The sequence below is a fragment of the Heteronotia binoei genome, chromosome 1, assembly GCF_032191835.1.
Source record: "Heteronotia binoei isolate CCM8104 ecotype False Entrance Well chromosome 1, APGP_CSIRO_Hbin_v1, whole genome shotgun sequence".
NCBI classification, from domain to species: domain Eukaryota; kingdom Metazoa; phylum Chordata; class Lepidosauria; order Squamata; family Gekkonidae; genus Heteronotia; species Heteronotia binoei.
This window is the reverse complement of record NC_083223.1, coordinates 253,063,244-253,076,038: the sequence shown is the minus strand read 5'-3', so window position 1 is coordinate 253,076,038 and position 12,795 is coordinate 253,063,244. Positions and strand designations below refer to the sequence as shown.

The following is a 12,795-nucleotide window of genomic DNA, read 5'->3' as shown; positions in this document are numbered from 1 at the left end:
GTCTATTCCCTTCAGTTGCCATTTTCCACCAATGGATGATAACTGTTTTGTTTGACATTCCTTTAGTGATCCCTCCTTCCTGCCCTATGTTTTTCATTGTTGTTTTTTATATTTTTGTTTTAAATGTTTTAATAATGTGTGGGGGACTTGTTGGTTTTAATTTTTTAAGATATGGTTTTATTATGTTTATTTTTATATTTAATGTATAATTTTTAAGTCCTATATTCACTGTCAGATTTTATAAACTAATCTGGGTTGATATTTGGATGGGAGACCACAAGACTCTACTGAGAAAAGCAGTGGCAAGTCACTGCTTCTCACTTGCTTTGAAAACTCATTGCTGGAGTTGCCATAAGTCAGTTGCGACTTCGTGGCGCGTATGTACTTTATAATCCATCAGTGAGTTGAATCCAACCAGATTTTCTACTTGTGAAAAAGGGAAGAAGGGGTTCCCTTTTATTACTAAAAGGCTACGCTGAGGATCATGAGACCTCTATGGAGTAAAGCCATGTGGGACATAAGAAGGAGAATTAGGAAAGACTATGTGAAAAAGTTGGTTGGAACCAGTCCAGTGATTACTACAAGAATTTACTGGCAGCAGCTCTTTGTACAAAGAAGTTAACAAAGTCATTTTGCATTTCCTTGATGAAGAGTAAATTGCTTGAAATGCATGAGATTTTATACAATGGAGTATCGACTTTGTCGCCTTCACCTCTTAGATTTTTCTTCTTGGCAGAGTGGTTGTCCTTGGAGCTTCTCATAGGCCCTGGGTGCCCATTAAAAAAACAAAACAAAAACCTTTCCTCCACAGTATTATTGGTGTGGAACTGAGGGGGGAAAAACTGCCTTAAAAACTGTTGGTTGACAGTGAAAGATATGCTATAAAATGAAAATCAAAAAGTCAAATTGATTGAGACTACCAGATCAGCTCAACACAGAAATCACTAGCTAGGGCACTAAAAGACACCAGAAGAAAGCACACTGCCCTGCGGAATGATGCCTTCAAAACAAATGCTTGGATGACTCATGCAAGTGAGCCATAGTACATGCTGATATATATGAACATATATATGAACATATGAAGCTGCCTTATACTGAATCAGACCCTCAGTCCATCAAAGTCAATATTGTCTACTCAGACTGGCAGCAGCTCTCCAGGGTCTCAAGCTGAGGTTTTTCACACCTATTTGCCTGGACTCTTTTTAGTTGGAGATGCCGGGGATTGAACCTGGGACCTTCTGCTTACCAAGCAGATGCTCTACCACTGAGCCACCATCCCTACCTAATAAAGCACTGCACCCGCCTATCTACCTCTCCAGAGCCCTGTCAATTTGGCCTGGGAGGAATTCTTTCCCAGCCTCAAATGTGGCAATAATTCAGCCCCCTGAACATGTGACAAACTTTTAATTGTGAGAGAAATCAAAGTGGGCATACTCCACATCCTTTCTCTAGATACTGCAGCTAATAGCCCCTTGATTTAAGTGTGTGTGTGTGGGGGGGACATCCCTACCCTGCATCCCTTCCAAGTTCACACATAACGTGATACTCACTGGGACAACTCAGCGCCTCTTTGGCTGTGATGCTCTTGTTACAGGCAAAACACATGGTCATGCCGGAAACAGTGATGGAAGTGAAGAGGTGCCCATTGGTGTAGCGGGCGTCTTTTTCTTTCTCCTTCATCCTTTCTTTCTCTTTGTTCTGCATGGGGAGAAAGAGACAGAAATGAGTTAATATCATCAGCAGACAGTCCCCCTCTGGAAATAGTTCTCCATACTCAGGCCAGGTTTAAGGACATAGAGGGCTTGTGCCAAAGAAGATTCCCCTGCCCTTTTCACTCACCCTTTCCCCTAGCAAATCTGTAGTTAGAGCGTGGCTCACAGTTACTCTTCTGCCAGTCTTTGCATATCCAAAGGGCAGGGGACCACACAGACAAATACATGCTGGAGCTAAAACAAACTGCTTTTAGAGAAGGGCTTGTCACCCAGAGATAGAGCAGATGTTTTCTGTACCAGAGGTCCAGGGTTCAGTTCCTGGCATCTACAGCTAAGGATCTCAGGAAGCAGGTTTAGGAAAAGACCCCTTTCTGCCTCTTGCAGCTCTGAAAATTACAGTTTTAATTTGGTGGAAGGTTTTACAAATAATTTCCCAAAATCTCAGATTCCACTGATAATGTAGGGCAACTGTGTAAATATCAAAACACTAAGATGTATCACCACATTCAGAACGGGAAAGAATGCCATCTGTTCAAAACTGGAAGAACATGAATTCAAACCCTTGGAACCAAGGGAATCTGGCAACCACTTCAGCCCACCCTTCCAAATTAACTCCAGGTATATTATGCAAGCGCACACCTCAACCATGCATTCCTACAGCAAGCCAGCTCTTTCATTACCATTCTGTAACACAAAAATCTTTCATGCTGGCCATGTGCTAGCAGGAAACTCCTCAAGCCAGGAACACAGTGGCTCTGTCCCCAGTATTTTTGCAGAAGGAATCAGTAGTGGCTGTGTTCAGAATTGCAGGGAGTGTTAAAGAATCTCAGCACTACAGAGTTGCAAGAGTCTGGAGGTCAGGTTAGACAAGACACTGGAAGATATGTGAACTGAATAATATTTGAATAATAATTGAGTAATAAATAGCAGCTGCATTCTATCAGCCCTCATTCAGATCAGGGCAGAAAGAGAGAGGGAAGAGAGTTAACCCTTCCAAATCCCATGTCATTTTTCACAGCTCCCTAGAACAACTGTTTGTCTCACCAGGAGAAATATAGGTTGCCTTTATGGATTATAAGTTTTTCCCAATGGACCAAACAGCAACTGTAGGTGATGATTTCAGGTTGGGAAAGTGGCACAAGGTGAAAGAGTTAAATTCTCCTTTCCTGTACACCACAGCACTGATTCAAATGAGGTGCTATTTAGCAGTTAAAACTGCACCAATGGTAAAATGGTAAAGGTAGTACCCTGTGTAAGCACCGAGTCGTTACCAACCCATGCGGTGACATCACACCATGACGTTTTCATGGCAGACTTTTTGTTATGGGGTGGTTTGCCGTTGCCTTCCCCGGTCATCTACACATTACCCCCAGCAATCTGAGTATTCATTTTACCGACCTTAGAAGGATGGAAGGGCTCAGTCAACCCTGAGCCAACTACCTAAGCCCAGCTTCCACCAGGATCAAACTCAGGTCATGAGCAGAGCTTGGACTGCAGTACTGCAGCTTACCACTCTGTGCCACGGGACTCTTGCATTAGACCCATCAATTTTGACCCTGAGAGTTTACCTAGCCCAGTCCTTTACTCAGAGCAGGAACTGCTTCTCACAATGCAAACCATCCCATGCAACCCAGGATAGCATGCATGCCAAAAATCAAGTGCAATGCCCAAAAGTGCCCATCAGGTGAGTCATTCAAATAGCTTAAGTAAGTAAGCCAAGCCACATATATGAACTTCAATGAAACCCCGAGTGCAAAATATATCCACCCATCCAATCACACCAAAGGGAAAATTAACTGGGGATAACTGCATGCCATCAGCCTCCTCAATGCCTGGAGAAAGACATTTGCTCCCTTCATGTTAGAAAACCTCCCCCCACCCCCATAACAAACACCCACGTTATACACCACCGAGTATATGAGACAGTAGTTAATCCAGCCAGCATCCTCCTCACGCACCTTTCCAACATTTGCTCTCCGATACGGCTGCCGCCCGTTCCAGTTTGCCCCTGCTACGGGGGGATCCCTCGGGCAGCTTCCTGAAACTCCAAGCCTGAGTTGCCTCTCATACACCGTAGGGTAACTCATTGTGTCTTTGGGCAGGGTGCTACTGAATTACCTAAATGCACCCCCCCCCCACTCCCTTCCAGTAATGTCACTGAGTACAGAAAGGAAAAGCAAGCATGCAGACTAACTTGACTCTGGAAAGCCCAGACTGAAGAGATGCAAAGAGGAGGAGGAAGAGGAGGTGGAGAATATTTTTTTTAAAGACACCCATGCAGTTCATCTTCTCTTGTATCTCTCTGCTTCCAATAACCATGACAACCGTGTGCCTGACTGAGAAATTCCACCACCAACCCCATCACACGTGCCTAGCTGCACTGTCCTTAGCATTCAACAGCCCAAAGAGAAAGGTCTTCTTTTCTCATGCCTCCACTGTGGGTAGGTATTACCCATTGTGGGGAGAATCACATCAAAATGACTATCAGAAGTGGGCTTCAGGCAGACATGATTCAACTAGAGTGGAAACAAAAATGGAAGGTGAGGAGGATGGAAGACTTCTATCAAGTTTTTCTATCTCAAATCTGCTTGTAACAAACCAACCACAAAGCCCCCTTCTTCATAGACATTCTCCACTTTGATTGCAGGCCCAGTGAGGCATGCTGCCAGAATTAGATGGATGTGCACAGACTGTAAAAACAGGGGGTTTTTTAAAAAAAAAAATGCTAGTTTGGTTGCAAAGGTCCTTGATTACTTTTGAATAGTGTTGGGGCCTTCATCTGTGTGTAATCTGCCTTGAGTTCAAGTGAGAAAGGTGGACTACAAATAGCATAAATTAATATAAAAACCTTCCCAAGTCTACGGAGAAGCTGACCTGATTTACAAAGTGCATGGGGGTTTGACCAAGCAAGCTTAGTTCTTGTGCAACCTCAACTGCAAATGAAGTTTTTGTTTTGCTTTTCAAGGGAACTAGCTGTGTCACGGAGGCTGGAGTTTAAATTGGAAGTCTCAGGCCTGAGGCTGAGAGCCAAACTATGTGTTAGAGACAGCCTCGGGACAACCTGTGGATGCTGACACCATTCTAGATGAGAATCTAGACATCTAAAAACTGCCTAGAGGGGTCCCCAGGCATGGAGGCATCAGGTGATCTTGTTTCCCCCCAACACACACACCTTTTAAAGTGCTGAAAGAGTACCCCCATGACAATTTTGGCACTTGAAAAGTGTGTAGCAGAGAGACAAGACCACTTGGTGCTGCCACACCGTGGGATTGGGCCCTTGTGGCAATTTTTAAACTACTAATGTTTTGTCTAAAATGGCATGCCTGCCCATAATGTGTAGTTGGCTCTGAGAGCTATCCCTGCAAACAAGTGGACACTGCTGGCTTTCTGGCCTCAAAGCCCTCTTCAGTCAAAGAAGGAAACAGGAGGAATGTGAAACATCCACTCCTATGACTGGCAGTCTCCATGAAGTCTCTGGACTGGTCATGCTTGGTATAAAGATTAGGATCCAGACCTTCTGCAAGCTCCTGTGGAAGCCTCTAGCATCTTTAACAACTATGTTTCAGTTCTGGAATTCGTTAGGCTACCCAAAGACTACACCTTGTGTCTTGTCAGATTTCAAAAGAGGGAAGGATCAACCTGAAAACTAGCACCAGTAGCAGCCTTCTATAGGGAACTGTGGCATGGGGATCTAAGAGGGTTAAGTATTTGCAAACCTTACAATCAGATTAGTATATAGCAAGGCAAATGGGTTGTCATAGCAGCCTCCTATGCGAAAGAGGAAGCGAGACAGGGACTTCCTGTTGCCAAAGAGCTGAGCGATAACGCAATAGAGACCTGGCTATTTTTGACTAGAGAGCTCTCCAAGCTTCACATGCCTTGGCAACTGAGAGAGGAGGCTGCATTTCTCAAGAAAGTGCGCAACAGTGTTAGCACATAACAGTCCTTGGCAGGGCTGCCATAGCAAGACCAAATATCCATGTGTAAAACAAGCTGGCAAGAAGCAGAGTGTTTATTCCTCCACTGATACCTAAAAACAATTTACAAACACTAGACTTCCCATTTCTACTAAACCAGCAGGTATTCAGACTCTCTTGTTTTGGAGAGTCCTTTCCCTATTGACTCATTTGCCACTGTGCGTTGAATAGGATTTGGGGAAGTGTTTTGAGGCATACACTTACTTGCTGTGCATGCTGGCCAAGTTCATGGGGCCTGACAGTTATGTGTGAGCTAAGTGTTCACCCTGAAACTCAGCTCAACACACATATACCATTATGGATGTACATTGCAAGGGCTGGGAGACTGGTTTGGACAGACAAGCTGTCTTGGTTTGCACAAACATGCCCCTGGTAATCTTCTGAGGAAGACCAAACTTCTTTGGAACACAGTTTGAAAACGGAAAGCTTTTCCCATGGCACTGTGAATATCCACAAACAGTAGTGGAAAATGTCAGACTGGCGATATCTGTTGCTAGATCCTTGTGTGTGGGGGCTGTCAGACTCCAGAACTCAGGGGAGCTGTGAGTGGATCCTGGGAGCTATGGGTGGAGCCTAGTGGTGTTTGCTGGGGGCAGAAAGCACCTGGAAAGAAGAGTCTGGCTGTGCCTGTGGCACAATGAATAACAAAAGCTCTAAAACTAAACTGAAAAATCTACCACATGGAATTACTGAGAGCCCTTCCTATGCCATGCAAAAACATGCAGTCAGCTTAAGCAGGCTACCCATCGTGTCTTCTGCATCAGACAGCATCATCTACACTACATCATCCACCTGCAAGTTCAGACAGCAAGGGCATCTTAGTGACTTCCTTTACAGCTTGTAACCTGCTCCGCTACATGCTTCCCAGAGCCTGAGCCAAAGCTTTTTCTCACGTTGCAAGACTTTGGGGGGGAAATGGTTTGGTGAGGGGATACAGTTAAGAATTTGTTCAGAAAGTGCCCACAAAACTCAAGCTGGGGGACCCAGGTACCTTACTCCCTAGTCCACTGACCTGTTCTGCTATACATTCCTTTGATCACTACCAATGCAGAATGAAGTACTGTTCAGCAGTTGTCAGATGATACAAGGGGTCAATGGGAGCTCACCTGGCCCTAACTCGCTTCTAGACTGACTTCTCAGTTTGAGGAAGGAGACAGAGAAGACAATGCTTTCTCACATGCTGAACAACGCACTTTCAATCCACTTTCAGTGCAGTTTGCAACTGGATTTTACTCTGTGGAACAACAAAATCCATCTGCAAATGAATGCTGAAATATACTTAAAGTGGATTACTCAGTATGTGTGAAATCGGAAACTGCTATCAAATTCAACTGCAACTGCACCTGCAGCTAGCTTGCTTCACTTCTGCCAGCCTGTACAGTATATTTGGATTCTACTGGCTTCCTGCTTGCCCGTGTGACTATTTCCCCCCTGCCTTTGCCTCACTACTTCTTTATGCAAGCATGAACATTATACTGTTAAAGGTGCCATTGGCCCCAAGCCCTGGGGATATGTCATACATAAAACTTCAAACTTAGACACTGCTATTATCGTTCCAAAGCAGCTCTGAGGCTGTTGTAGAAAAGATGCCAAGTTTTGTATCCTCCATCAGCCAAGGCCGCCTGGAAAGAGAGATCTTTTGTTCTCTGCTGACAGCCCACAAGACCTCTGCCCTGATAGGAGCAAGCCTGTCTGCCCCTCGCAGCAGAGATGAGCTTCGGGTCTCCAAGGCACTGAAAGGAGGGACCTCAGCAGAACAAATATATTATTTTGTGCTGTTTGGATTGCAGCCAGAAGGCAGCGGCAGTTGCGGCATCAGCAGAGAGAGGAAGCTGGCGGGACATGTATGAAAAAAAAACAAGCACCACTCCCTTTCATACTGTAGTGTTTGAAACTAATGTTACCAGAGGATCATTATGGAAAATTCATAGAAAACAGAAACATTTTGAAGATTAATGGAGTACTTTTGATCTACAAGTCTAGAGGAGTTAACAATCTCTTATCTGGTAAGGGAAATAGAAGAATGGGAGAAGAAGGGCTGGTTCCAGGTTTTGGGACCCTCCTATCAAGGTACTGTCTAGCTTCCTCATCCTCTCCCCCAGCTCAAGTGAATATGCGGGGATTGGTTCTCCAAGGAGCAGCTACACAACATCTCCTCTCCCTCTGGTCAACAGCAGCTGTGGCCACTGTGCTGCCACCCACAGAAACATGAATGGGCAGTGGTGGCTGGATGCCACTGTCCCTTGCGATGTGTACAACAATAATGTCTACATGGAGCCTCTGCTCACTCCTCCATCCACCACTGGGAAGAAGGAAGGCTGAAGCAAACACTATGCAGATTAGAAAGTGCATTGCCTTTAAGGGCTGGAGTAGAAGCAATGAGTCATGACTGCAGGGTGGCAGCAAGCATGTGGAAGAGAAAGACCCAGTTCCTCTGAGGTAGCCCAATCCAGCCACTGCTGCAGCCACCCAGAGGAAAGGGGCAGATGATGATGCTGTGCAGTGGCAGGCCAAGGATTGGTAAAGGCCTTTCCTGGGGCCACAGTAGTATTTCAAAGCTGCTGATCCCTGACTAGGCCTAAAGTCACACTACAGATACTTAGCAATGCCAGAGTCTTCATGGAATGGCAGATTGACCAGGGCTTTTCTTGTAGCAGGAACTCCTTTGCATATTAGGCCACACACCCCTGATATAGCCAATTCTCCAAGAGCTCACAGTAGGCCCTGTAAGAAGAGCCCTGTAAACTCTTGGAGGACTGGCCACATCAGGGGTGTGTGGCCTAATATGCAAAGGAGTTCCTGCTACAAAAAAAAGCCCTGGCAGATTCAATGCAACTGCCCCAAATGCTAAGAGAAACACTGGCTGGTTCAGTTTCAAGGAAGTCCAAGATCGCTGACTAGATGATTTAGGTTGCAGCATGCCCCAAACAGAGAGTGGTGTTTGCTGTTTCTTACTCCCCTCCAGAGGTTTTTTTGTGTGGAAAAAGCGCAGCAGGAATTCATTTGCATATTAGGCCACACCCTTGCTATCACCATTGTTTCACACAGGGCTTTTGGGGAGAAAAAGCCCAGCAGGAGTTCATTTGCATATTAGGGCACACCCCCTGGCACCAAGCCAGCCAGAACTGCGTTCCTGCTCAAAAAAAAAGTCCTGCTCCCATCATATACCCCATTTTATCATCTGTATGTGAATGCACAACATATGCACCTAATAGCTATAGGTACGTTGTTAAACTGGTAACTTTAATAAAAAAGGTGAAAATGGTAAGTTTATTTTTAAAAGTGCTTGCAGGTAACTCAGGCCAGTGACCGAAATTACAGTGTAATGAAGGCAAGCCCTCCACTCTATATGACCCCCTCCCCACTACATAACTCACCATTCCTAGCCTTAACTGTGTGTCGGAGTGTACGTATGTATGTGAAACCTTTCCTGACCAAATGCAAGGGCTGAGTACCATTACGTACCAAGCTATATCCTTCCCCAGTTTGCAGCCATTCTACTGTCACACAGAAAGAAGCAACATACAGACAAGGTCTTTAGGGAATGAAGCCTGATTGCAGCAGAGGACTAGAAACGATTTTTAAAAGCAATAATAGCCATTTGGATGTCATGGCATGAGAATCTCTTATTCTCTACTCTAGTCCCCACCCCTCCCTGATTTGGATAGCCCAGGCTAGCTCGATCTTGTCTGATCTCACAAGCTAAGCCGAGTTGGCCTTAGTTAACATTTGGATAGGAGACCTCCAAGGAATACTAGGATCATTACATGGAGTCAGGCAATCGCAAACCACCTTTGAATGTCTCTTGCTTGGAAAACTCTTGACCGCAACAACAAAGGCCCCACCACAGCCCTTTCTAGACAGGAGTATTTGAGACATGATTTTGAGGGTACCAACAAAGCTGCACAGTCCAAGGCATGAGTCCAAGGATCCCTTGGGCAATAAGGAGACCTTTTTGTTTGATCAGTGCTGACACAACCAAAACCACGTCATGATAAATAAAATCCAAGTGTATAACAGAGTCCTGACCTGGATAGCCCAGGCTAGCTCAGTCTCATCAGTTCTCAAAAGCTAAGCAGGGTCAGCCCTGGCTAGGGTGGGAGACCTCCATGGAATATCAGGGTTATGACATGGAAGCAGACAATAGCAAACAACATCTGAACATCTCTTGCCTTGAAAACCCTATGGGGTCACCATAAGTCACCTGTGACTTGATGGCACTCTCCACCACATGTGTAACTGAAGGGAAGATATATTCTTCCCATGTTCAACTAAGCCTCCATATTTCTTCTTCATTCTTCCCTTTGTTATCTTCCTTACAACATCTTTTTAGTCTGTACAGGCCTAAGAGCAGTGATCTTGCAAATTGCCATGCACACAAACTGAATGTGAACAGCCATATTCTCAGTTGTCATCCATTCTAACCTCCCTACCCACTTCTCAGCTGGTCTAGGTCTAGTGAGAAAGGACAAGATAGAGGGATGGACAGTGCCTATTCTCTCCAACCCCTGCTTGGTTTGTGTTTGGTGGAAGAGAAGAATAGACCAGCTGGCTGGCAATTTGCCCAGTATACGAATATAGATTTAACAGACACAAATCTGCAGTGCATGGAGTAAACTGGGTGAGGATGTGACCCACTTTTTTGGGACAGAATATTGAAGTTCTAATCTTGGCTTAGAGGAGGCAGGGGATGATGGAGTAGAGCCAGAGGGTGAGAAACGTGGCAGTTTACAAGGTCTTTTTGCAACCCCCTAAAACCCTTTCACTAGAAATGCCAGAAGCCAAACCTGGGACTATGTGTGTACATAGCATGTACCTCTACCACTATGCTCAGAGGGCATTCCATTCCTTGGACAGACCCTCCCAGAGCCTTCTGGAACAATCCAATGGTTCAGCTAATACAACATTCTTAACACTGGCCAATCAGAGCTACTCGCACATAGGGACACCTCTTCCCCCCGGACAGCTGTGTGCCCTTGCATTTTGTGGGGCTTCCAATGAGAGATTCCCATTTTAAAACACTAGGTCCATTTGTTGTTTGAACAAACTGGTACTTCTAATTTTAAATTCCATAAATATGGAGTTTATACGTGAGCAAAGTTGTGAATGATGTGTTGTATGTTCTTAGAGCAGTAAAATAAATTTAGGCTTAATAAGACAGTATGTATTAAAAATATGTTTTCCATTTCTCCCAACGTTTGTGGATTTAAAAAAAGAATAATTTCCCAAGGTTTGAAATTATCTCAAATCTGACATCCCCGGATTCCATACAGTATATTAGGGTGATGACAGGGAATAGGTGTTTGTTTTTTGTCATCAAGTCGAGCTGACTTCTGGTGATCTCTAGTGGGGCTTGAAGGCAAGGCCTGCCTGTGTGTCACAACCCTGATATTCCTTGGAGATCTCCCATCCAAATACTGCCCCTGCTTAGCTTCTGAGATCTGACAAGATCAGGCTTGCTTGGGCTATCCAGATCTCCAGGCAGATTAGTGTTTTGTTTTGAGACAGCTCAAGGCAATTCAAGAGAAGCATTGCTGCTTATAGTGCATGCACCGAGTGACTTTGCAGGTTTATATATCATTGCAAAAAACCTGCAAAGCCTGTTTGATAATGCATATAGAGGGAGGGGGGAAACTATGTTTTGACCATGAAAAGCAAAATCTCTTTCCACTCACTTTCAATTCATTTTTTAAAAAACTTTCACCAGTTTTAACATTTAAATCTTTTGCCAAATTTCTGGTGTTTCTTAGGTGCCACTGCACTTCAGTCTTGCTGTTCTACTGGATACCAATGTGGCTACTACTCTCTGAAACAGCTCTTGGGTCACAATGAAGCACTTGATGCTACTCAAAAAAACCCTCTTGAACAAGCATCTAAAATGTTAATTAGGGAAGCCAGCTTCCAGGTGGGACCTGGGAATCCCCTGGAATTGCAGTTCATGTGCAGACTACTCAAATTAGTCCCCCTGGAGAAAATGGGTACTTTGGAGGTTAGATTCTGTGGCACTGTATTTCAGTGAGGTCTCTGTCCTTCCCAGCCTCCATCCCCAAATCTCCAGAAATTTTCCAACCTGACTGTGGCTGGGGGCGGGGAAAACCCTGCTTTTGCAGGGTGCTTCCCTTCCACCAGCCAGCTGCTTGTCAGGAAGAAAGCCCAACTGACCTGAAAGACAACATGATGATATCACCTGGAAATGATGCCATCACATTGCATGGCGACACTCTAGTTTTGAGGCAAAACTCTATGGGAAAAATCAGCTACAATTGTCTTATGAAAAAATTGGCAAAAAAACCCCAAAACCCAAACCCAACATTGACAACATTATGATGTCACTTCTGGGTGATGGCATTGCATCCTGTGCACAGACATCCCGGAGAGGACCAAGTAACCTCCTGCTGGCTGCCAGGTAGGACCTGGGCTGGCTACCCTACAACTCAACCCCCCTATCCCACACTGGTGGCCAGGGGAGGGGGACCTGGCAACCTAGTGTTAATCCTCTTGGAGATGGGGCCTCTTCTAATTTTGGAGGCAGAGGATGGAATTAGTAGCTAGAGGCTACTGCAGTTTCGGAGTGCAAGATTTGTGATATCATCACAGAAACACAAAAAATGCTGATGATGATTTCTATACCACCTATGAAACCTGCCTCTAGTTTAAGATCTTTTAAATATATGCTCAGTGACCTGAAGCATTCAAGTGGATTGCTCATGTGAGTAAAGGAATCTTTCTGCTGTTTCAATGTCCTCTCCTTTTTCCTTTCGCAAAAGCTTTGCTCCTCCTTCAAAGGTGGACTGGCCATTTAACTTACAGGGAAAATTCCCGGTGGGTCACTCCCCCGGAAGGCTGCTGGAGTAAACAAAGTCAAGCCCTAGTAGGCCTGCTTCATACTGCAGGGGCCATTCAGGCTGGCTTGCACCTGGTCCAATTTGACTTCCCAACCAATGGCTGCCTTCCTACAAGTCTAATGAAAACTAGAAGTCTACAGATCATGATTCACTGAGTGCTTAAAGTGCCTAGCATGCCAGAAATGTTAATAAGATTCCCACCAATTTTTTTTTTTCAAAAGCAGCTCAGTAACACATTTCAGGAGTAAAGCATTTGTAAAG

The 12,795-nt window shown here is 44.8% G+C and overlaps 1 protein-coding gene across 5 annotated transcripts in view; it reads right to left on the bottom strand.

Moving 5' to 3' along the window:
• ARHGEF2 (Rho/Rac guanine nucleotide exchange factor 2) overlaps positions 1 to 12,795 on the bottom strand; it is a 205,905-nt gene that overhangs the window by 51,364 nt on the left and 141,746 nt on the right. For all 5 annotated transcript variants that reach the window (XM_060253329.1, XM_060253339.1, XM_060253357.1 and 2 more), the window contains one exon: positions 1,551 to 1,698. In XM_060253329.1, coding sequence (XP_060109312.1) covers positions 1,551 to 1,698 — 148 coding nt within the window. The remainder of the gene's footprint in view (positions 1 to 1,550; positions 1,699 to 12,795) is intronic.